Source organism: Macaca fascicularis, chromosome 2, assembly GCF_037993035.2.
Source record: "Macaca fascicularis isolate 582-1 chromosome 2, T2T-MFA8v1.1".
Taxonomy (NCBI): domain Eukaryota; kingdom Metazoa; phylum Chordata; class Mammalia; order Primates; family Cercopithecidae; genus Macaca; species Macaca fascicularis.
In genome coordinates, this window is record NC_088376.1 from 52,049,640 (window position 1) to 52,075,228 (window position 25,589).

General features: G+C 39.5%; 1 protein-coding gene across 1 annotated transcript; it reads right to left on the reverse strand.

The window, feature by feature from the left end:
- Positions 1-4,602: 4,602 nt before the first annotated feature.
- LOC102139450 (ceruloplasmin) lies at positions 4,603-23,089 on the reverse strand. The gene is made up of 12 exons (XM_065539313.2): positions 22,853-23,089; positions 21,651-21,750; positions 19,767-19,907; positions 19,300-19,511; positions 17,485-17,635; positions 16,209-16,421; positions 13,348-13,555; positions 12,407-12,546; positions 10,734-10,862; positions 9,030-9,136; positions 7,635-7,836; positions 4,603-4,899 (listed from the first exon to the last, which is right to left on the reverse strand). The coding sequence occupies exons 1-12, from the start codon at positions 23,087-23,089 to the stop codon at positions 4,718-4,720; spliced, it is 2,022 nt and encodes a 673-aa protein (XP_065395385.1). The 3' UTR covers positions 4,603-4,717.
- Positions 23,090-25,589: the final 2,500 nt, after the last annotated feature.

Consider the following 25,589-nt stretch of genomic DNA (forward strand, 5'->3'; position numbering starts at 1 on the left):
AGGGGTTTCAGCAACTCTAGCCAGGGTTATACAGACGGAACTCTGACCTCTCCCTGAGACAGAACTCCCAGGGAAATGGGCAGCTGCCATCTCTGCAGTTCAGTTGACTCAGCCATTCCACCCTGCTGGCTCTGAAGAGTCCAGGAAGGGTCCCCAGCAATGCAGCACTCCTGCCCTACCAAAAAGCACCCAGACTGCTGCTTTAAGCAAGTCCCTGAACCTGTTCCTCCTGACTGGGCAAGACCTCCCAACAGGGGTCTCCAGACACCTCCTACAAGAGCATTCGGGCCAGCAACAGGTTAGTACCCCTCTGGGATGGAGCTTCCAGAGGAAGTATCAGGCTGCCATCTTTGCTGTTTTGCAGTCTTCACTGTTGATACTTCCAGGTATAGGAAAAACCAAGGCAACTAAGATCTGGAGCAGACCCCCAGCAAACCACAGCAGCCCTATGGAAAAGTGGCCTGACTGTTAAAAATAAACAAAGAGAAAACAACAATGACATGAGACCCCTTAAAAGCCTCATTCAAGGGTCAGCAACCTCAAAGATCAGAGGTAAATAAGCCCACAAAGATGAGAAAAAATCAACGTGCAAATGCTGAACACTCAAAAAGCCAGAGTGCCTCTTCTACTTAGCTGAAGCTGAGATGGCTGAATTGACAAAAGTAGGCTTCAGAAGGTGAGTAATAACAAACTTCACTGAGCTAAAGGTCCATGTTGTAACCCAATGCAAAGAAACTAAGAATCATGATAAAACAATACTGGAGCTGATAACCAGAATAGCCAGTTTAGAGAGGTACATAACTGAACTGATGGAGCTGAAAAACAACACGAGAACTTCACAATGCAATCACAAGTAACAATAGTACAATAGACTAGATGGAGGAAAGAATCTCAGAGCTTGAAGACTATCTTTCTGAAATAAGACAGGCAGACAAGAAGAGAGAAAAAAGAATAAAAAGGAATGAATAAAACTTTTGAGAAATATGGGATTATATAAAAAGACTGGACCTATGACTGATTAGGGTACCTGAAAGAGATGGGGAGAATGGAACCAAATTGGAAAACATTCTTCAGGATATCATCCAGGAGAACTTCCCCAACCTAGTAAGACAGGCCAACATTCAAATTCTGGAAATACAGAGAACCCCAGTAAGATACTCCATGAGAAGATCAACCCAAGACACAAAATCATCAAATTCTCCAAGATTGAAATGAAAGACAAAATGTTAAGGGCAGCCAGAGAGAAAGGCTAGGTCATCTACAAAGGAAAGCCCATCAGACTAACCGTGGACTTCTCAATGGAAACCCTATAAGCCAGAAGAGATCAGGGGTCAATATTCAACATTCTTAAAGAAAAGAATTTCCAACCCAGAATTTCATATCTGGCCAAACTAAGCTTCTTCATAAGTGAAGAAAAAATAAGATTCTTTTCAGACAAGCAAATGCAGAAGGAATTTGTCACCACCACCCTGCTTTGCTCCAGAAGGAAGCATTAAATATGGAAAGACAAAACCATTACCAGTCACTATAAAACCTCAGTGAAGTACAGAGACCAGTGACACTATGAAGCAACCATATAGTGGTTTATGAAGCAGCCACATAAACACGTCTGCAAAATAACCAGCTAGCATTATGATGACAGGATCAAATTCACACACTAATCTTAAATGTAAATGGGCTGAATGGCCCAGTTAAGAGAAACAGAATAGCAAGCTGGATAAAGAACCAACACCCATCTGTATGCTGTCTTCAAGAGACCCATCTCACATGCAGTGACACCCATAGGCTTGAGATAAAAGGATGGAGGAAAATTTAGCAAGCAAATGGAAAACAGAAAAAAGCAATCCTAGTTTCTGACAAAACAGGCTTTAAACCAACAAAAATAAAACAAGACAAAGAAGGGGATTACATAATGGTAAAAGGTTCAATTCAACAAGAAGCACTAACTATCCTAAATATATATGTGCCCAATACAGAGCACCCAGATTCATCATGCAAGTTCTCAGAGACCTACAAAAAGACTTAGACTTCCACACAATAATAGTGGGAGACTTTAACACCCCCTCCTAACAATATTAGACAGACCATCAAGACAGAAACTTAACAAAGATATTCAAGATCTGAACTCAGCTCTGGATCAAGCAGACCTGACAGATACATACAGAACTCTCCACACAAAAACAAAAGCATATACATTCTTCTCATCACCACATGATACTTAACTCTAAAATTGATCACATAATCAGAAGTAAAACACTCCTTAGCAAATGCAAAAATAATTAAAACCACAACAGTCACTCAGACCACAGCATGATCAAATTAGAAATCCATTTTAAGAAACTCATTCCAAACCAGTCGGGCATGGTGGCTCATGCCTGTAATCCCAGCACTTTGGGAGGCCAAGGTGGGCAGATCATGAGGTCAGGAGATCGGGACCATCCTGGCTAACACAGTGAAACCCCATCTCACTAAAAATACAAAAAAATTAGACAGGCGTAGTGGCAGGCACCTGTAGTCCCAGCTATTCAGGAGGCTGAGGCAGGAGAATGGCATGAATCTGAGAGGTGGAGCTTGCAGTGAGCCGAGATCATGCCACTGCACTCCAGCCTGGGCAACAGAGCGAGACTCCATCTCAAAAAAAAAAAAAGTACCAGACTCTTGTAAGTTCATTCTCTCCTGGATCAGGAAAAAGACCTGGAAAGAGAAGAGGATTCTCTGCAGAATACAGATTTTCCCCATAACAGTTAGATTTGCAGGGCTGTTTCAAAAAATGTCAAAGAAATATATTTTAGGGTAAAATACTTTGATTTCCTAATTTAGGGCCTGCTAACTGTCATGTTGGTATCTTATTACTACAAAGAGTCTGTTCTTTCAGTCTTAAGGTCTTCATTTTAATGTTAATGCTGGTCAGCTAAGAATGAATTCCAAAGGGTGGAGAGTATAATGAGGCATATCCAACCCTCACTTCCCATCATGGCCTGAATTAGTTCTTCAGGTTAACTTAGGAATGCACTTGGTCTAGAGGATACTTAGAATTTTATTCAATTTTTCAATTGTTTGGGGGGCTTAGAATTTTATTTTTGGTTTACAGTGAGGATTGGTCACCAGAAAGCCCAGGGCAGGATTAGAGGATTGGGACTTTCAGCCACATCCCCTAACCTCTGGGGAGGGAAGAGAGGCTGAAGGTTAAATTAATCATCAATGGCCAATCATCTAATGAATCATGCCTATGTAATGAAGCCTCCATAAAAACCCAAATGGACAGGATTCAGAGAGGCTTCAGATAGCCAAACATGTGGTTCCTGGAGGGTAGCTCACCTGGAGAAGGGATAGAAGCTCCATGTGCTCCTCCCATACCTTACCCTAGCATCTCTTCACCTGGTATTCATTAACACACTTTCTAATATCCTTTTTGATAAACCAGTAAATGTAAGCAAGTATTTCCCTTCATTCTGTAAGTCATTCTAGGGAATTAATTGAATTCAAGGAGGGGGTCATAGGAATCCCAATTTATAGCCTGCTGCACAGAAGCATATGAAAACAACCTGGAGCTTATGATTGGCATTGGAAGTGGGGGCAGCCTTGTAGAACTGAGCTCTCAACCTGTGGGATCTGACGCTGTATCCAGGTAGATAGTGTCAAAATTGAATTGGAGGACACCTAGATGGTGTCCAATGCAGAACTGATTGATTGGTTGCAGAGGAAGGGAAATCTCCCCACCCTTATTTGTGACCAGAGATCAAAGAAGTCTTCTGTGTAACTGATTTTGAGTGAGAGAACAGGAAAATCACTTTGATACGGTTTTTATTCCTATATTCTCAGAATCACCTTAATCAAGTTCTTAAACTTAGCCTCAGCAATATGAGGACCTATTGCCATCATGTACCTCTTGATGTGATGCATGGGGAGCATACAACATCACCTTTGTGGTGTTCTAGGCAAATTTGTTAAACATGGATCCAATCATGAGGAAACTATCAGGCCAATGCAGAATATGGAACATTCTACAAAACAACTGGCCTGGACCCTTCAAAAATGAAATGTTATGAGGGAGGAATTTTTTTAAAAGGCAAGGGGATCTCTTCAGATTTTAGGAATGGTATGGCAATGGCAACCAAATGCTATGTATGCATCTTGATCAGGTCCTAGGTTTTAAACAAAAAACAGCTATACAGAGCATTTTTAGGACAACTTGGGATATTTGAATGTATTGTACATTAGACTATATTATTGAATTAATGTTAATTTGGGGGTGTGATCATTTTATTGTAGTTGGGGTGGAGACTGTCCTTATTCTTAGGGATGATTCAGTATTTAGGGGTAAAGAGTCATAAAGTTTGCAACGTACTTTGAATTGCATTCAGAAAAAAACATAGAAGAGAAAGCTAATGTGGCAAAATGCATATGAGCATTCAGAGTATTTTTCTTTATGTTACTGAGGGCATAAAAAATTTTTTTAAGTTGGGATAGAAAGTGAAAAACTAGAAATGACTATAAAAGTCTTATTTATCTATTAACTAACAATAGATTAGAGTGAGAATCTCTTTCTTTCGTCGGCATTTCATTCTTTGGTCAGCATTTATCAAGGGACCATGGGATATAAAGAGCTAAATTATAATTATTTTCTTGTACCTGATATAGATGATATGGATCAAATTTCTGACTTGGTCATTTTCTTTCCAGCCCTGTTATCCTGCCATACTACTCCATAACTGGTTTACAAGGCCTCACAGTATATGGACCCGTCGAAGGCTCTTACCTTGTATTCATAGCTATGGCCATGAAAGTGAACGGTGTGCACGTCAGCTTCATCTCCCATGCCAATCAGATACCAATTCACTACATCCCCAACGTGAAATGTTAGACCTTGGTTATTTCCAAACAGTCTTCCATTAATTGCTGTGGGTGGCAGGGAAAGGCACAGTTTATTATATTCAACAAGGATTTAAAATAATGTGGGCTTTTTAAAAATAACCACTTTATAAAAGCATAATCATCCTTATAGAAAATATCATGAATGTTTTCAGAAGCAATGGGGATTTTAAAGCCAGCCTGAGGAAGCTGTTAAATGTGACCAAGACATCCATTCATGGATGTGTCTAATTCTAAGGAGTTTGTTTTGCCCAAGGAAATCAGGCACTGACTTTGTGTTAACATGATCGGGTTGAATTTGACTATTTCACAGCTAAGCATACTTATATTGGTGAATTGTGTATTTAAAATTATCACAAGAGGCTTAGAATATCAGGAATGGCCAGGCATGGTGGCTCATGCTTTTAATCTTAGCACTTTGGAAGGCTGAGGCAAGACGATCACTTGAGTTCAGGAGTTCAAGAACAGCCTGGGCAACATAGTGAGACCCTGTCTCCATAAAAGACAAAGAAAAATATTAAGAGCGTGCATTCTTATTTAACTGCCCTAAGTCAAACTTCTGTGATCTGCCACTTGTATGTCTGGAATGGCCATTTGTGAGGTCCGGGCCCCCTCTTATCCTCTATAGGTGTGGTCTCCAAAGGGTAATGTAAATAAAATATGAAGATTATATATACACACATACACATACACACACACACACACACACATACATACACACACATACACACACACATATCCTCTTTTTACTTTGCTATTTTGTGTGCATTTTTTAAATGTATAAAATGCATTGGTACAGTGGTACAAGTATATAATTTATAACTAATATATCTATGGAGGCTAAACTCTAATGCTTTCAGCTGATGGAGGGATGTAATAGAAGAAACTAGAAGACACTGCTCTAGACTAGTGCTTCTCACACTTTAATGTGAATATGGCCTGGGGATTTTGTTAAAATTCAGATTCTGACTTAGGTCTGTGAAGCCTGAAATTCTGTATTTCTAGCAAGCTCCCAAATGATGCTCATGCTGCTGGTCCTTGGGCCATACTTGGAGTACAATTGCCCAGACGAGTGCCAGAGTTATTCCTAAAATCTATCCCCACCAAGCTCAGTATACTTGGTGCTTTAGTACAGTGGTTCTCTACAGGAGGTGATTTTGTTCCACAGGAGACATTTGGCAATGCCTAGAAATATTTTTGGTTGTCATAACTTGTGGGGAGCTGCTACTGGCATCTAGTAGGTGGAGGATATAGATGCTGATAAACATCTACAATGCACTGGATAACTCCATACAACAAAGAGTTATTTAACCTAAAAGGTCAGGAAGTTAAGAAACTCTGGTTTAGATTAAGTCTAAATTCTTAACAAGGTGTTTGAGGTCTTCCACAATTCTGTTGGCTCTTTCTTCCCAAGTGCCATGTGACTTAGATCACATTCTTCCATCTACCCAGAATGTCATATCCCTCCTTTTCTAAGTGGACAGACTCCTATGCAACCTTACAAAATCAACTTGAATGTCTCTTCCCTATCATGAAGCCTTTCCAAATCTTCCAAATAAGGATTTAAAGCACTGCACTGTGTTTAAATTCCCATGACAGCATCCCATCCCGCGTCATACTCCTTGGATTGTCGCAAGTCTGGCGTCCCTTAGACTGTAAACAACATGAGGGCAGATGACCCATATTATGGGCCTTTGTATCTCTTTAGGGCCTTGCAAGGTGCTTTGTGCCCTCTATGACACTTATTAAAAAGACTATTGGTAAAATGGATGTCACCCTTGACATATATTTCTAAAAATATTTACATATATTTCTAAAAAGGAAAAAAAAAAAAAACCTTAGAAGTGGGAAATTACTATATTTGAATTTGCCTTAGTTAAGGATCTTTTACCCAGTCATATCTCTGAACCCCCTCAGCTGAGCAGCTTAAGACCAGAAGTTTCCCTGGCTAAGAAAGTGAGATTGTTTATGTGCTTTCTATTGGAATAATTGTCTTGTTACTGTGATTCTAGATGGGGGGAGGTCATCTAGATGTACCTAGATGCATCTAGTCACAGTCAACCTATAAAATAATTTTGGTTGATGAGCATGAAGTTTTCAAAACTTCTGCCTGTGAAGGTAATGTGATGGAAGGGTGAGGCCATGTTCACTTTGGTTTGCCCCAACCCCCACCTCTCCCTGTGTTCATCCAGGCAAAATACTTAGAAAATTATGATAGTAAGGCCTTCCTGAAATGACAGCTGATGTTCCTGGTTTTACATTGTCTGCATAGCTCTAGAAAGCATGAGCATTTGCTGTGCTGGCTAAGTCAGTAGTCTGTGGCATATGGGCAAGGCCCAACACACTGCCTCTGTTACTGCAGCCCATGAGCTAAGAATGGTTTTAAAATTTCTAAATCGTTGGAAAAAGAAGGTAAATAATATTATTTCTTGACATGGTATATGAGATAAAAATTTCAGCATCCATAAATGAAGTTTTTGGCTCTCAGTCACTTCCATTTGCTTTCCTATTGTCTATGACCACTTTCGTTCTACAGTGGCAGAGTAGAGTATGGCTTATGACAGAGACCATGTGGCCTGCAAGCCTAACTTCTTTACTATCTGGCCCTTGCAGAAAAATTTGCCGACCCCTGGCCTACATGATCTATACCAGTCCTATGTAGTTGAATTCTATAAACTGTGCTGAGTGAGGCCCTTTCATCTGTTTCATTTGTGCAGAGCAACCTGTGGGTTACCATTGGTGAGTCAGTGAGTGAATGTTACCATGCATGTGGTTGCTGAGTTGAAAATTATCATCTTCCTTGTCCACTTTGTTTGGCTCTGAAGCATAGGTGTTGATATTGTCTTCAAAGTACCAGGATTCATTCTCATCGAAAACCATGAAGTGGAGAACACGGTGAACTATGTTGGGGCTGATGTCTTTGCGGCATACAATCAGAGGGCCTACCAGTCCACTGTAGAGGTCCTGAGGAGGCAAAGCAAGATCATTCACTGTGGCCACAACTAACATTTTCCCTCACAAAATAAAAGAGGTAGATTCAAGTTTTAGTTTTTAATGAGGTCAGATCCTGAGTTTTTAATTATCAGGATTCTGAGAATGAGGAACAAAATGTTTGACGTGCTCAAGGCTTGATTGAAGAAAAATTGTAACCTCATTCATTAGAGTTGAAGTCTAAAGAGAACACCAGACCTCTGAAAGGGATTTTAGATACATTTTTCAGTGGATTTAGCTCTATTTTTGACATTTTAATAAAAAAAGAATTTTGGTTTTAATTAGAATTCCTGGCATTGAAGTTGGTTGGCAGGAAGTCTAAAGGAGTTAGTCCCTTCACCTTTGTGCTTTTGCCCCTGCAGCAAATTTTAGTTGAGAGTCTTCATTTTGTTTTTGAATTAAATCTCTGTGTAGATTCTTGTTCCAGACAGAGTGGGCCAAGATAAGAGTTCAAACAGAACACTTGCACTGTTTTTTTTTTTTAGTGCAAATAAACCTGAACCCTGTAATTGAGGGTTTTAAATATAAACACACACATACACCCCCTACACACACACACACAATATGTATATATTCATTTCTTATTAATCATAGAATTATACCATTCTTCATTTATTATTACTATTGTTACTATTATTATTATTATTTAGAGACCAAATCTTGCTGTGTCACCTAGGCAATAGTGTGACCATAGCTCAGCATAATCTTGAACTCCTGGACTCAAGAGATCCTCCTATCTCAGCCTCCCATAGCTAGGACTACAGCACGTGCCACTGTGCCTGGCTAATTTTAAAATTTTTTGTATAGACATCAACCACCACATCCAACTGAATTTTAAAATTCTTTACAGTATGTTGTTTTCTGTAATCCAAATACTATTCAGTGGAACAAAGTATAGTCTATTGTTGTATAATTAGTTATATTTTTCAATTCACAGTGAGATTATGCAATGAATTATAAACTTAAGTAACCATAATGTAATAATTTATTTTGCTTTTGAAAAACGCAGACCCATGTAGGAATAAAAGCTGAACAGTAGTTAAGTTACTTAATAGAAAGTTTACACAGAACTAAGATTTTTAAGAACAATGATAAACACCTTCTTTCTTCCATTATAATTTCTAAGAGGAGATAGGATAATAACTCTTATTTGATTTAAACTTTACCTTAGCCACAGATACAGTTGAATAGTAAAACCAAGGTATGCATTCAAAGTCCAGTGAGGTTGGACCAGTTCTATCAGGTATCTGCCAATTATATATTTGAATCTCTCCTGAAATAGACAAATGAAGTGTATTTAAATAGAGCTTTTAAAATCAGACTTCTTTATGGAGAACCAGACGATGAGCAAACACTGAAGCTATAAAAATAGTAGGCAGCATAGTCCTAGCTTTCACTTCTGGTTTCACTTCTTGCTTTCTGATCTTAGTCAATGTGGCAATTACTCAATGTGACAAAGCCTTGAATCCCAGCTCTGAACCTTCCAATGTGTGGATCACATGTACCTCCTCCCTGACCTCAAGGCTGTGCATATTAGTCCTATTGGATCTTAATTCTATATTCTTGCAGTAAAGTTCTTTTGCTCCCTCCCCACCATAATCCTGTGTCTCCCACTTCCAAAGCTCCATGGGAGTTATAGTCCTGTGACATTAACCAACCCTAACCCCAGCTCCCAAATCTGTAACAATCTACTTAGCACTAACCCTTGCATTCCAGTACACCACACAATGCCTGGCATATAGCAGGTAGAGTACTCAGAAGTGTTTGTGGAATGCATGTAGTAGATCCTTTCCTAACTAATCAGAACAGAGGGCTGACTTGCAAACTCCCTTAATACGAGACTCAACAGACCATAAGACTGTTTTTAAAAACAAAAAGAAATATTTTGCCCACCATCAAAGTCTATCATCAGTCCCTCTGCTTTACAAATCATTTCTTTCTGAATTTGGCTTTCATTGATACTCTTAATTTCCAAAACTACTTGTTTTGGTGAGCAACTATAGTGGACATTCTAGGACATCCCTAGATCCCCAATCAAGAATGAAGAACATTTCACTCCAGCAGGTGTCAGCCCGCTTTAGAGAGAGACTTGGCTGAAGAAAGCCACCTTGCTCAAGATTGCATCTAATAACTGCTGCAGGGACATAACAGCCCAGCTCTCTCACTCCAGCTTAGGACAGCTGAGGGTCACCCTATCATCAGAGCGGGGTTGACTGTGACTTCTGTTGAGGCTGCATCTCTGCTCAACCTCACTCCCTGTCCAATCCTACTCATTTCTCATTCTTTCCATACTAGCTGATTCCAAGAGCACTATCTACACACAAATCCTCATATCAGAGTCTGCTTAATGGACATTTTTTATTAAAAAATATGAATGTTCTTCTGAGTTAATTATGTTGAATGGCATGCTGTGTAGCAGTGATTCCATTTCATGGAAATGTTAATACACGGGGTCCATCATTTCCTCTTATTGGCTCAATCCTCCCCTGCTTTCTCACATATTGCATCTTGTACTCAACTCCTACTTTAGCACCTTAGTTGGAGAGATTGAATATAGTATAAGAATACCTGGCAGCTGGACAGGTAAAGAGGTGGAAGGGAGGGTGGATCTAGAGGAGAAATTGATACACTGGGGAGGTGGTCCCTGAAGACCAAACCTTCACTTCACAGTTTTGCTCATGGTGCCCCAATCTGGAAGTAAACTTGACTTGCAGAAGGAATTTCCCCGCCAAATGCTTTCTTCAGGCCCATCTTACTAGTCCACTGGTCTCTCTCATCTGGAACTGCACCCATATATTTAAAAGAACATTAGCCTCGTAGTCCTGCATAAAAGCTTTGGGGATTTTTTTTTTTTCTTCCAGAGTAATTACCTGGCTGAGTTGGAACAACAGTGGAATTATTTGTTTTCACTCCATGAGCATGGATAGAATACGGTCTTGAGGCTTTATTTTTAAAGATAATTTGAATTCTTTGACCAGGGTTGAGCAATATTAATGGACCTAGGGAATATAAAAAGGAATATGTCTGGATAATTGTTATTTATTTTAAATTATGAGTCATCTGTCTTCTTAAGTATTTACACAGTGACTTATTCTTATCCTTTTACTTAACATGCAGCCAAATGAAATAAAAACATTTAACAAGTAGATCACTGCTGATTTATGAGACATGATTTTTGCCTGAAATTTTTAAATCATTTAGAATTTTATGAGTTTTTGTTTTGTCTTGTTTTTGCCAGAAAACTTATTTTAATGAACATCGGTTTATGCCTAGGAAAACATACAATTTAAAGATGAAACCCTTTCTATTCTTTGTTGACCAATCTCAAATTTCAAGGCTTTTATTCTCTTGCTCCTTATTCTACTGGAGGATTGCAAGGAGCTGCAAGGCCTGTTTATTGACCCAAAGTGATTTTCTCTCTTACAGACTAAAAACCTTCATTTTACCCTCTCTCCCTTTCATCCTAAGCCAAGAACTACAAGTATAAAATTAATTTTAAACCTTCTTTCTATTTGGAAGCAGATTGAATCAGTGGCTCTGAAAACTTCTGAAACACAGGTGGTTTTGAGATGAGATAAGCAGCAAGAACTCTGCAAACCTGTGCTACAGTTACTAAAATTAGAGCCCTGAAGATGCCTGCTGGTGGCTAAATGCTAGCTAAAGACAGGGCCTCTTTGCTGCCTGTGACCATTTCACCTCCCCAAACAATATGCATGTTTTTTCTTTTTAATAAGTGTTTTCCTTTTTGCATACATAATAATAGAACCTTGAGGGTCAGATTGCATTATTTCTCTTCATGCATTCAGCCAGAATCCTAGAGAAAACAAACATCCTGTGGCTACTAAAGATAGGAGCCCACTCAAAAGCAGCAACAACAGGATAGCATAGGCTTCCCTCCAAAGAGGCTTCCCTCCAGGGCTCACAAAGAGACAAGCTCTAGAGGCTCACGGAGAGCCAAGAGGAGCAAAAGTTCCTCTTCATCAGCATGTAAATCCATCTCCTCAGAGTCCCACATCATAAAATAACCTCTAACATACACATAGATATTAAGACTGAAACAGGAGTTGGTCGTGTGGAAATGTCGCATGTGGGCACCTGGGGTGACTCAGAGGTTTCCTAGTTGATCTATCAAGGGTGGAAGAAAGAGTTGTAATGTCCTCACTCAGACAGAAGACACTTCAATTTACATAAAGAAGTTCCTTTCCTCACTCTACTAGGGTCCCCTGGACTTTGTTTTAATTTTATTGAAATGATCCCTAAATGCTACTTCTAAACTCCTTTCTAGAATTTTTTTAATTCCGAGAGCAAGAATCCAGATAATCTGACACTGAGCACATTACTTTTCCACATTCTCCTTATTTTTTAGGAAACAACACTTGAATCATTTTTTTCCCCAGTGAAAATGCCTATCAGCAAACAAATTAGAATTACAGGAACTTTCCTCTTTCAAAGTAGAGGTTGACAACGGCCTCCATGCGTACAACAATTTCTAATGGCTGAGGACAAGAAAAACTCGAAAACCAATCTTATGGCATATCAATACCTAGTATATCGAGATGTTTTTCATCTTCATTCCTTTTTGTTTGATTTGTGAACGTGTCATCATCATATTGACGATATAAGACTTTCTTGTATTTGGACCCAAGAAGTGTTCCACTTTTATCCACAAACATGCTCGTTTGGCTTTAAGAAAATAAGAGCAAAAACAAAAAACCCCCACAAAGTTAGTTAATTTAACCATTAATTTAGACAAAGAACTCATATGGAAGAACTTCTTATATCTGGAAGCGGTTTTACCTAAAAATATAAGTCATCTTTTTAAAAAATATATTAATTCTAGCAAGATAGTTATTCACTCTACATTTTAAAGCATATTTTCTGGATAAAATTTAGTTTTTATAAATAAATAGTAAGAGAGAAAAACCAGAAAAAGAAATCAAATTGTACAAAAAGAGAAAAACGGGTGTCTTTAATTTGCAGTTCTCAGAAGAACAGAGGTAGAAGAAAATGAAGACAAAAGAAAAACCTGACAGATTGTAAATACTGAAAGTAGCTGAAGTTATGTTACTATTCCTGTGGTGAGATCAGACAGTAACATATGTCCAGGAAGGATGCATGAAGTGAAAAGACAGGCAGGAAGAAATGAAGCCCATAAGTAAGTTATATAGATATTTAGAAAGATTTGAAGCCCTTTGCAATTGAATATGTCACACACACGCGCACACACACACACACACACAAATTTTGAAGTGATTTATAATTGAGAATATCCTAAACACACAAATATCACACCTATATACCCATTATGCACACATACACCGTAACAAACACAAATATACCACACACACCCACCATACCAAACACAAATAAATACAACACAGACACAGACACAGACACACACAGACAGATTGAAAGGAAAGACAGGAAGACTCAGAAAGAACCCTTAGAACCCTTCCCATTTAGAGACTGGAGCTATCACCATACTTCTCTCTTTGTAAGCGGTGGAGTTCATTCTCCCACTTTCTGCTAGGAGAATAATCCCATTCCATTTCCTCGGCTGCAATGTAAATAATTTTCTCCTCCTGGTATTGTGTTTGATCAGGGTTTGGCTTCCCACATTGCCTCACGTGATATTTATGTTTCATGCCTCCTAGATTGTGTTTTATTGTTATGCAAACCAAATCAAAAGTTCCTGCAGACGAATAAGAAAGGAATGGTTAAAGCTTTGCCTTCAGATTTCTTTCCTCTGTAAAATTATTCATAAGCTGCAACCCTCAAAAGAAGTATAGTAAAATCATTCATTCATTCTTTCATTAATTCAACAAATATTTATTGATCACCTTCTTTGTGTCAGACGTATTTCTAGGCATTCAGGAAACATCAGAGAACAAAATAGTTAAAAATTCTTGCTCTCAGAGTTCATATTGCAAGGTGTTGTGGAGACAGACAAGAAACACGTTAAGCAACTTGTATGTATGCTGGAAGGTGATAAGAGCTATGATTAAAGAAAAAAAGGAAAACAGCATAAGGAGGACTGAGAATTCTGGTTGTGTGTTGGGAAGGGCTCAAGAAAGCAGTGAGCAATATCATGGGTAAGTAGGGTAGGCCTCGATGAGAGGGTGATATCTGGGCAAAAATTTATAAGAGATGAGGTGGGTCTGGAAGAAAAGTGTAAAAGTGTGTTCTCTCTAGGCAGAAGAAACAGGTAGCAAAGGCCCCAGGCCAGGAGTCTGTTTGGTGTGTATGAAGACCACCCAAGAGGCCAGTGTGTCTGGAGGGAGGGAGAGGGTGAGAGTACTAGTGAGCGGAGGGCCAGGTCGTGGAGCTCTTGTGGGCCACTGAATACATGATAGCTTTCACTGAGTGAAATGGAGAGCCACTGTGGGATTTTAAGTCAATGAAGGGTATAAGGACACTCTAGCAGCTGTGCTGAGAATAGACTGGCATGTACAATGGTGGAAGAAACGGGATCTGTTGAGAGACTACCAAAAATAATCGATGAGAGATGATGGCTTTGATCAGAGTGGCAGATAGCAGAGGAGGGAGTGAAAAAAAGTTGAATACATTAAAAATACATTAAAAATCCAAAACAATGACAAAAACTAAAACAAACCACCATAACAAAAAAAACTCTAGCCTGATTCCGACCAGAACATTCCACCTGAATTCCAGTTTTCTTTCTTTTACCTTGGTAATTTTAGGCCCACCACGTGCTGACACTGCTTCTTGACGAATGCTCTTTTCAACTCTACATATTTCTGTTGTTGCTGTGACTTTTGTTGAGGGTAAGGTTTAAGAAGATGTACGAGAAAGCAAAACCTTCAGACTCAGAGGGTTTGAGAAAAAGAATTTGTTTAAAACGAAATAATCCCTGTACAAGCTCTAGCACCATGTTTGACATATAGTGTACATGTCTCCACTTGTTTGCTACAGTTGATATGCCTTGGAAAAGAGAATGAGACAAGGTAGTTTTTAAATCCAGAAAAACACCTGCATGGGAGAGGTGAGGAAGGACTGGGGCAGGAAAAAGAAATAACTTGTCCCTGAATGAGCATGCAGGTACATCTCTAACAAAGAGGAGGGAAAAAAAGCACCAGAGAAAGATCTCTCTCTTTTTTTTTTTTTTTTTTTTTTTGAGACTGAGTCTTGCTCTGTCGACCAAGCTGGAGTGCAGTGGTGTGATCTCTCACTGTAAGCTCCACCTCCTGGGATCACACCATTCTCCTGCCTCAGCCTCCTGACTAACTGGGACTACAGGTGCCTGCCACTACGCCCAGCTAAGTTTTTTGTATTTTTAGTAGAAATGAGGTTTCACTGTGTTAGGCAGGATGGTCTCGATCTCCTGACCTCATGATCCACCCGTCTCAGCCTCCCAAAGTGCTGGGATTACAGGCATGAGCCACCGCACCCGGCCAAAGATCTCTTTCTTTTCCCCTCCAATTACTCTGAATCACAAATTTTGTTTGTTTGAAAAGTAAAATTTTAAATGTTGAAATGAAGAAAATGTAGTCAAATGAACATCTGGCATCACAAAGAGTCAAGATACCAATTCATGGTATTTACACAGTAGTTTATCATATAGCCTGGTTTTGGTTGGTATCAGTCATTTTTGACCAAGATAGATGGATTTTGGGGGGACAGGTGTAAAGGACAAGGGTTGATCTACTGGATTAAAGAAGGAACTCGCATTTATTGAAAGTCTAACATATGGCAGGCACTTTACTATACTTTACCTATCTCATTGATCATTGTCTATTCCTTTTTGCAAATTACAAGTTTTTACAATTGCTATTTTACAAATGAGGAAATGAGGTTCAGAAAGAAGGCTGGTTTCCTTTGATCCCCACACAGTTCTTTGATACGGGGCGCCTTCTTAAAAAAAAAATGTTGCCAGCAAGGATCAACCTCACTGAAGCTAAAACATTGATCTAGAGAGCAAAGCAAGTAAGGAGGATAGAAAGAGGAAGGCACAAGGCAGCAGGGTAAGGTCGAAGCAGGAGGAAGGTCTGGGAAACAAATGGACCGAAGAGTAAGAAATGCAGAAGACAACAAAATGAAGATGAGTTTAAAGGGCTTAAAACATCTGCATCATGTTTGAAGAGCATTGGGATGGTTTAAAGCCTAAAGAACTAGGAAGAGGACCTGAAAAAACAGAGGGGATTTATGTGTACAGGAAAATGAGACACTAAGGCTCTTATAAATGAAATGGAGCAGGGCAAAGGTTTCTCAAGCATTGTTTGTATCAGTTCAATTTTTTTTTTCTGTACAGAATATTCAGTGCATATAAAGATAGTGCTTCTGCATACTTTAATGTTTCAGGCTGAATGAAAAGACCCACTGCTCACCTATAGAATCAGGTGTCATCAAAAGTGTCTGAGAAGTATGAGGAAACACAGGTATTGTGTCCTTTCTTGCTCCTAAAGAAGTGAAGGTATTTCCTGAAAAATATATCCCGTGTAAATCTTCCACTGATCCTACACTAAAAACGTGCCACAAAACGTTGTCTCCTAAGCACATATCCAATCCAGGCAGATTTCCATACATGTATCCATTTATGGCTGTAAGGCATTTGTAACAAAGGAAAGAGTATTTAATGTACTGGTACTTGATATCTTTTGAAACCCAACAAAGTATTAATCATGAAGCAGCTCATTCATGTAAAAAAAGCAAAGCAATTTTGTCAACTTTCCTGTCCTCTATTGTTATTTAATCACTTCATGGGGGCTAAAAATGACATTATAGAATTAGAGAATGACAGAATTCCATGATACTCTCACTGGGTTATTCCAGTCAAGCCCTTCCTTTTAGAGTTGAGGAAACCAAGGCCAGAGAAGTAGTTACTTGTCCAATGTCATATGGCTAATAAACTAAAATGTTAAGACCAAAGTCCAAGTCTCCAGATTGTGGATCAACCCTTTTCCCACTGCACTGTACAGTCTTCAAAAACCAACAACCAACCAACCAGCCACCTACCAACCCACCCAACCAGCTCAACAAACACCCTACTCCACCCACTCTTCGAATTTGGCAATAGAGAAGTACGTGACCTTTCACATTTAGCTATAGATAAAATATATTGCACCATGAAGGTGTTGGTAAATATTTGGTAAGTTAAATTCAAAATAATCACCCTAGCAGATAATATTCTTCTTAGGAAATGATATTTATTTATTATGTATATATATATATATTTTTTGAGATGGAGTTTTGCTCTTGTTACCCAGGCTGGAGGGCAATGGCACGATCTCAGCTCACTGCAACCTCTGCTTCTTGGGTTCAAGTGATTCTCCTGCCTCAGCCTCCCAAGTAGCTGGGATTACAGGCATGCGCCACCACTCCCGGCTAATTTTTGTATTTTTAGTAGAGATGGGGTTTCACCATGTTGGCCAGGCTTGTCTCAAACTCCTGACCTCAGGTGATCCACCAACCTCGGCCTCTCAAAGTGCTGGGATTACAGGTGTGAGCCACCGCACCTGACTGGGAAATGATATTTAAAGGAAACATAAGTGTATTAGCCAACTGTTGTGGGGAAAACCTAAGTCCATTTTAATCCATAGTTCTTTAGGCAAAATAAAATTCAGTGTTTAATGCATTTATCTTGTAAGTTAAATTGTTTCTTACAGTACATCTTATTTGAGGCTTGGAAGTCTGGATCCTCTTTATCTATGTTTTCAGGCTCTGTGATAAACGTTCTGATATTTTCCTCCAAGAGATCACTTTCATTTTCATCAAATATTGTGGCAAGTAGGTAAAACTCTTTGTCTACTCCTTTCTGTGGAAGAGAATAGAAAAAGGAATAGACATGAAGTATAGACGGTCCATATTCAAATCTAGCCAAATGGTTGATCTGCATACAGTGTTTCCCACACAAGGAGATTGTGTACTTGTGAAAAATTTGATCAATGGACTTTCTGATTTTGGATAGTCCATAGAAAGGCACAACTCCCAGTGAATGAATTATCACAGAACTAAGAAGTTGGGAGAAATCTCTGTGACTTTTTTAATATAAAGTGTTTACTCCAGAGATTCCTATATCTAAACTTCATAAACTAAACCATAAGATGTTTATAGTGGCTTTTAACATAATGTACTCTATGGAAAGTAAGTTAAATAAATAGTTTTCAATTCTAGAAAGTCTGAATTTTTAGGGCTTTTGAACAAATTTAATATAAACATATTACTAGATTAAATGTAAAAATTATATGTGTTATAAGAATGATGACACTATAAATATGACTCATTATATAGATAAATATAAATATATATTTATAATTTTGAATAAGATATACATTGTTATATATGTATGGATTTATAAAGCTTTGTTACCTATACTTTTTATATAAATGTAGAAAAGAACTAGATATTAGTTCACTTCTGAGTGAGAAAAAAGGGAAATTCATTTAACTAACATTTATTGAGCACCTATTATATGCCCAAGAGGAGCTGTGGTTGTTATTAAAAAATTAATAAAATCTTGTTTATACTTTCTAGAAACTTTCTAGAAAACCTTGTGTATACTTCCACTAGAAACAGCCTAGTGGAAGAAACAGGCCAATGAAAACAATTGCATGGATAAATATGCTAATAGAAACATACCTAAGGGACTATGGTAACCTGCAGGAGCTTCAACTGACATTAGTCAGGAAACATTGTCCAAAGGAAGGTACTCTCAGTCTGAGTTTCAAAAATGTCTCCCACTTTTGGCAGATAAAATAGTGAGGAAAGGCCATTCCAGATGGAGAGAAGAGGGGAAAATCAGAGAGGTCAAATAACCTTCCTTACTCAGGGCCTAAGGAGCTAATTCCACCATAATGCAGAATTCTACTTTGCCATTTAGAAGAAGCTAATTCAGCAGTGTAGGGGTAGGAGGGGACATAAATCTGAGGGAATTGTCAGGATCTGATGTGTTGGTTTCTGCGTCAACAAATTGTGGGGAGATTTTGTTTCAGGAGTGCTATAACCAGATTCCTTAGGGAGGGATGTGGACTAGCTGTACTAAAGCAAGATAAGAGTGGAGACGGAAGTTAAGAATGAAAGGAATTCAGAAAGAGATGATAGTGCCTAAAATAATGCAGAGGTATTGGAGACTTAGTGATAAATGTGTATGTGAGACAGAAGGAGTTGTTGACGAAAGTCCAAGGTTTGGTGATATTATTAACTAAGGCATAGAGCAGAGGAAGAAAAGAGGCTGATTTAGGAAAGGGAGGGGCGGTAAAGGTCTGCCCAAAAGGATGAGATGTCTGTGGGACATGCCAGGGTGCACGTTTATTGGGCAGAACCAGGTGTTTAGTTGAGGAAAGAATAGAATTGGGAGACATCAGTACACAGAAGTTGAAGCTGCTGATTCCTCTGGCCCTGAGACATTGTCATTCCTCTGCAGTTCTGTCTCAGGCACCTCTCACCAAGGGTTACCTGGCCATATGCCTCAGGACTCACCTGTTTGCCATCCTCTCCAAGACTTCCATTTCTACATACAAGGAGAGGCCCCAGAAGGCCACTGTTGATGTTTCTTTTCTCATTTACTGAAGAGTAATAGAACCAGGTCAAGCAGGTGGGATCTGTGGAGGTGGGACCCACATCTTTTGGAACTTCCCATGTATAGACAAATGTTGTGCCAGGATTTACATGTGAAGAGGGTGGAGGGGTACCTAACAAGAAATAAACATTTATAGAATATAACCTAAAACCATAAGTACACTAGTCTAGGCTGTGAGTTCTCTGAGAGCAAGAACAGATCTTTCTCTTTGGGTGACAGTTGAATAGGAACTAAAGTAATAACTCTGCCACAATAAGTATGCAGAGCTGTTACACTGTGACAGGTAGGCTGCACAATAGGAGTTATATTTCTTGCTGGCATTATATGGCGGTATGGCTCACTTGGACCTCCCTTGAGCTCTACTTACTTTCTCCAGGTGTTTTGTAGAATGAGCCCTCTTTGCTCTTGTTGTAAAGGAGTCCATGAGGCTGAATGCTGAGTGGTAGGGAAGCGTTGTTATAGAAAGTGATTTTGATGGTCTGTCCCACCTCTGCCTTAATAACAGGGCCTAGAAACCAACAGAGTTAGTAATTCATTGTCAAGCTGTGTTACTTGAGTAAAGTTCTTTTAGGAAGAAATTAAAGGGATGATGCCATGAACCCAGAAATGGGTGCAACTGCAAGAAGACTAGATGATTCAAGGTCTTATAAAGTCACTTTGGATCAAAGATATTAAATATTAGATGAAGATTAGTCTCTTTGGATTTATAGGAACAAAGAACGTAGTTAAAATCACGGTGGGCTGGGCTGAGTGGCTCACGCTTGTAATCCCAGCAATTTGGAAGGCCGAGATGGGCAGACGGCTTGAGCCCAGGAGTTCGAGACCAGCCTGGGCAACATGTTGAAACCCAGTCTCTACAAAAAATACAAAAATTACCTGGGTGTGGTGATGTGTGTCTGTGGTCCCAGCTACTTGGAAGGCTGAAGCACAAGAATTGCTTGAATCTGAGAGGAGAGAATTGCAGTGAGCTGGGATTGTGCCACTGCACTCCAGCCTGGGCAAAAGGGTGAGACCCTGTCTCAAAAAAACAAAACAAAAACATCACAAAAATTAGCTGAGTATGATGGTGCGTTCCTATAGTCCCAGCTATTCCAGAGGCTGAGATGAGAGGATCATTTGAGCCTGAGAGGCAAAGGTTGCAGTAAACAGAGGTCATACCACTGCACTCCACCCTGGGCAACAGAGCAAGACCATCTCAAATAAAATAAAATAAAATAAAGTAAAATAAAATAAAATAAAATAAAATAAAGTCATTGGGTGAATTGATGTATTATTTTCATAAAGCTATAATATTATCGCTAAAATCTCTAACTGGGTTGATGAATACTATTTTGATTGCAGAATATTTATAAATAATGTTTATAACCCCACAAGCTATGAACAGAATTTTACCAAGGATTCCAAGGTGTTCTTCTCTTGCCTTCTGTGTTTGGAAGGAAGCATCTATATATTCACGGTAAACCAGTTTTTTGTAAGTTCCTCCAATTCTGGTTGGACTTCGTTCAAAAAATAACTGGGATTTACTGTGCAGAGAAGGTAGATACACAAAGAACTTTTATATTTACAGTCATCGTGTGAAAAGATAGAAAGAATCCAAACACATCTGTTTAAAATATTTGTAATTTATTTCTGATTATAAAAGTAATGCATGCTCATTATCCAAAATTTGAATTACAACAAAGAAAACAGAAATCTCCATAATCCCACCATCTATATGTTACCACAGCCAATATTTTATGTAAATATCCTTTCAGTCTTTTGTCTATGCACATATATATAATTATCTATATGTATTTACCTACTCATTTGTCTGAAAACTTTCTTTTGGAATAAAAATTAAAAAAGTATGATATCTGACTTTTTTTCAGGCAGGTAATAACAAATATTGCTATTAAAACAACTATTTGCAGAGATGCTATAATATTAAAAAGATAGATGTTATTATTTTTTAAATTATTATAATAAAAAGGAGCCTCTGAGAAGAAGTATTTCCTAACAATGAAGTGGTAACTTGCTGTGCCAAAACATCATAGAATTTTATAGCCAGGAGGATCAAGCAAAATGAATCTATTAATTCATACTTATTTTAGTCGATATAAAATGAGAGTAAGCCCTAAATCTAAATCTAGTTTTTTGCTCTAAGCCCAGTAATCTTTCTGACATTTAATAACAAAATTCCCATTACACAGATTGAGTAATTTATTGATAAGCTTAAAATGTAAGAAAAGGACTAAAGGCACCCAGCACTCACATTCACAAAGAAGGACCAAAACACTGAGTAGATTATCACAAGTTGGATAGAGCATCGAAGAGAGAACACTGGAATTCGGCAGGAAAGTGTCAAAGAACATCTGAGACACAGAAGGAAAGGGAAGCAAGGCAGCTGTCACTGCTCAGATTGGCTGGGAGCCAGGAGAGGCCCCCCGGGGTGGGAAAAAGATAAGTGAGAGATCTTCAGCAGTCCATACTTCGACCATGGATTCTTTTAATCCTAGCCACAGGAGAGCCCCTCAGCCCTTGCAGGCTGTGAGACTAGTAGAGAGAGTGGCTTGGAGTTGATACAATGGCATCATTCCAGAGAGGGAGTTCATGCTGGGTCCCATGCAACCCCCGAGACCCAAGTAGCTATAGCATGGCACCATTTTGAGCTCCCAGCCCCCACCAGACTGTATCCTGCCCCAGGGCCCAACAGCCCCTGTATCTCCACATCCCTAGAACCCCACTGAAATTCCCCTTTGTCCACTCAGATGGCTAAAGCACAGTGACACTAGCTGGATCCAGTAGAGTGGCCGGGTCCCCAGCACTCTAGCCCATACGGTCTACACTGTGAGGGATGGGCTGTGCAGTGCACCAGGGAGGCTACCCCAGAACAAGGTGAGCTGTGCATACCCTCTCCAGAGCCTGAGAGCCACCTGCCTGGAGTGACTGCTACTGATAGCAAACATTGCCCTTTCAGCAGCAGAGCTACCACACACCTGAATGCACCTTTGGTGGACATGAAACCAGCCCATCTAGATGCTGTCCTGGAGTCTGAGGACAGGCACACCTGCCCACTGCTGCTTCCACCCAAGTGTGCCATCTTGGGTACTGGGATCGACTTCCCCTGCCTGCCACAGCTGTTCCTCATGTGCACTATCAGGGGACCTGAAGACTGTCTTGCCCCACCTGCTGTTGGCACCCAGGCATGCCATCTAGGGACCTGAGGGTGAGTCTGCCCACTCTGCTGGTGCCCACACACATTAACTGGGAACCTAGGGATTGACCCATCCTATCCACCACAGTCTACACTCATGCACATCATCAAGGGCCTGAGAACAGGCCCACTATGCCTGATGCCACCTCTGCCATTGCCCACATGTGCTGTCCAGGGACCTGGGGATCAATCCACTCTGCCTGCCATCACCAGCATCTATGCACTTCTCCTGGGGACCTGCATGGCCTGCCAGAGCCCACAAGTGTTATCGAGGCCTGAGGATCAACCTTCTCCACCAACCACCGCTGAATGTCTACACTACTTCCAGGGTATGAGGACAGGTCTGCCCAACCTGCTGCCATCACCACTGCTAGCACCCACCTGCATGTACCACCTGGGGCTCTAGGGAATGACCTGCTCAGACTGTTGCTTCCACCACTGGCACTTATGCATGTCCCCTGGGGGCCTGAGGGTTGGCCTGCTACCACTCCTGCCATCACCAACACCATACATGCCACCCAGGGACCCAAAGATATGCCCAAATCACCATTGCCACTGCTGACACCTAAGAAAGCCACTTGGAGGCCCAATAATTAGCCTGTCTGGATCCTCTAACACCAGTGCCCATGTATACTGCTGGGCCCCAGGGATGAGAAGACTCAGCCTGCTGCCACCACCACTGGGGCCCAAGAACTGTCCCATCTGGCATCCCCATCCCCAGCAAAACCACAGCCTCCACTAACAACCACAGCATAAGCCACCAAGGAACTCACAAGCACCACTGATGCTGATTACAGCTGAAGAAATCGTACAGAAACCACATGACTGCACGCAGCAAGAATCAAAGTTCAAATATCCTACCCAATCCACACTATAAAGACATCTAAAGAAAAAGTCTTTTCCTACAAAAGCCAACCCCCATCCCCCCAAAATGGGAAGAAGTGCAGATATCAATGTAAAACACAAGAAGCAAGAAAAAGCGAGGAAACATGACACTTCCAAAAGAACACAATGATTCTCCAGCAACAGATTCCAATGAAAAAGAAATCTATGGAATGCCAAAAATAATCAAAATAACAATATTGAAGCTCAGCGAGATACAACAGAACACAGATAAGCAATACAAAGAAATCAGAAAAAAATTCATGATCTGAATAAGAAATTCAACAGAGATACAACTGTTTAAATCCAAAAAGAAATCCTAGAACTGAAGAATTTTTTAAAAATTAAAAATATGATCTAGAGCTTCAACAATAGACTTGAAAAAATAATTTTTGAACTTAAGGGCTGGTATTTTGAAACAATCCAGTCAGACCAAAAAAAAAAAAAAAAAAAGAGAGAGAGAGAAAGAAATGAAGAATTAAAAAGAATGAAAAAAGCATATGTGACATATGAGTGACATAAAACTACCAAATATTCAAATGTTGGGTAATCCAGAAGGAGAAGAAATTGACAAAGACATGGAAAACCTATTCAACAAAATAATAGCTGAGGACTGGGCATAGTAGCTCATATCTATAATCCCACACTTTGAGAGGTTGGGAAAATCGCTTGAGGCCAGGAGTTTGAGACTAGACAAGGCAAGGTAGTAAGACTCTATCTCTACAGAGCATTTGAAAAATTAACTGGGTGTGGTGGCATGTGCCTAGAGACCTAGCTACTTGGGAGACTGAGAGATTGAGGTGGAAGGATCACTTGAGCCAAAGAGTTTGAGGCAGCAGTGAGCTGTGATCATGCAACTGCCCTCCAACTTGGGTGACAGAGCAGGACTCCGTCTAAAAAAAGAAAGAAAAAAAGGTTGTTTTCATTCCTTGTTGAAACACACACACACACACACACACGCACACAACACATACACACTGTTAATGCAAAATAATAATAACAAGCTGAAAAGTTCCAAAGTCTTACAACAGATATAGACATTCAGGTACAGGAAACTCAAGGATCCCCAAATAGATCAACTTGAAAAGGCCTTCTCTAAGACACATTAGAGTCAAGAGTCAAAAACAAAGAAAGAAAAAAGAGAATTCTAAAAACAGCAAGAGAAAAGCATCAAGTCTCGTATAAAGAAATCCCCATCAGACTAACAGCAGATTTCTCAGCAGAACTCTTACAGGCCAAAACAGCAGGAGATGATATACTCAAAACACTGAAAGAAGAAGAAGAAGAAAAAAGAGTCAACAAAAAGTACTATACTCAGCAAAGCTGTTTTTCAAAAACGAAGGAGAAATAAAATCTTTCCCAGACAAGCAAAAACTGAGGAAATCCATCACCATTAGACAGGCCCTATAAGAAATGCTTAAGGGAGTACTATATCTAGAAGCAATTGGATAATATCTACCATCCTGAAAACATAAAACTCATTGGCACAGCAAACACACAAATGAGAAAGACAAAGGACTCAAGGACTACAGAAAACCACCAAACTGAAATCATAAACATTAAGAGAGAAACAGAAGGGAAAAGGATACATGAAATAACCAGAAAACAATTACCAAAATGACAGGAATAAGTTCTTGCCTATCAATAATAACTTTGAATATAAATGAATTAGATTCCCCAATTAAAAGATGTAGACTGGCTGAATGAATTTTTAAATGACCCAAATATATGCTACCTACAAGAAACTCACTTCACTTGTAAAGACACATAAAGACTAAACACGAAGGGATGAAAAAAGATATTCCACAGAAACAAAAACCAAAAGTGAGTAGGAGTAGCTATCCTTATATCAGATAAAACAGATTTTAAGTCAAAAATGTAAAAAGAGACAAAGACATTTTATAATGATAACAGGATCAATTCAGTGAGGGAATGTAACAAGTCTAAATATATATGCCCAACACCAGAGCACCCAGATACATAATGTAAATATTATTAGAGCTAAAGGGAGAGATAAACTCTAACACAATAATAGTTGGGGACTTCAACTCCCCATTCTCAGCATTGGGCCAATCATCTAGACAGAAAATCAACAAAGAAACATTAGATTTAAAC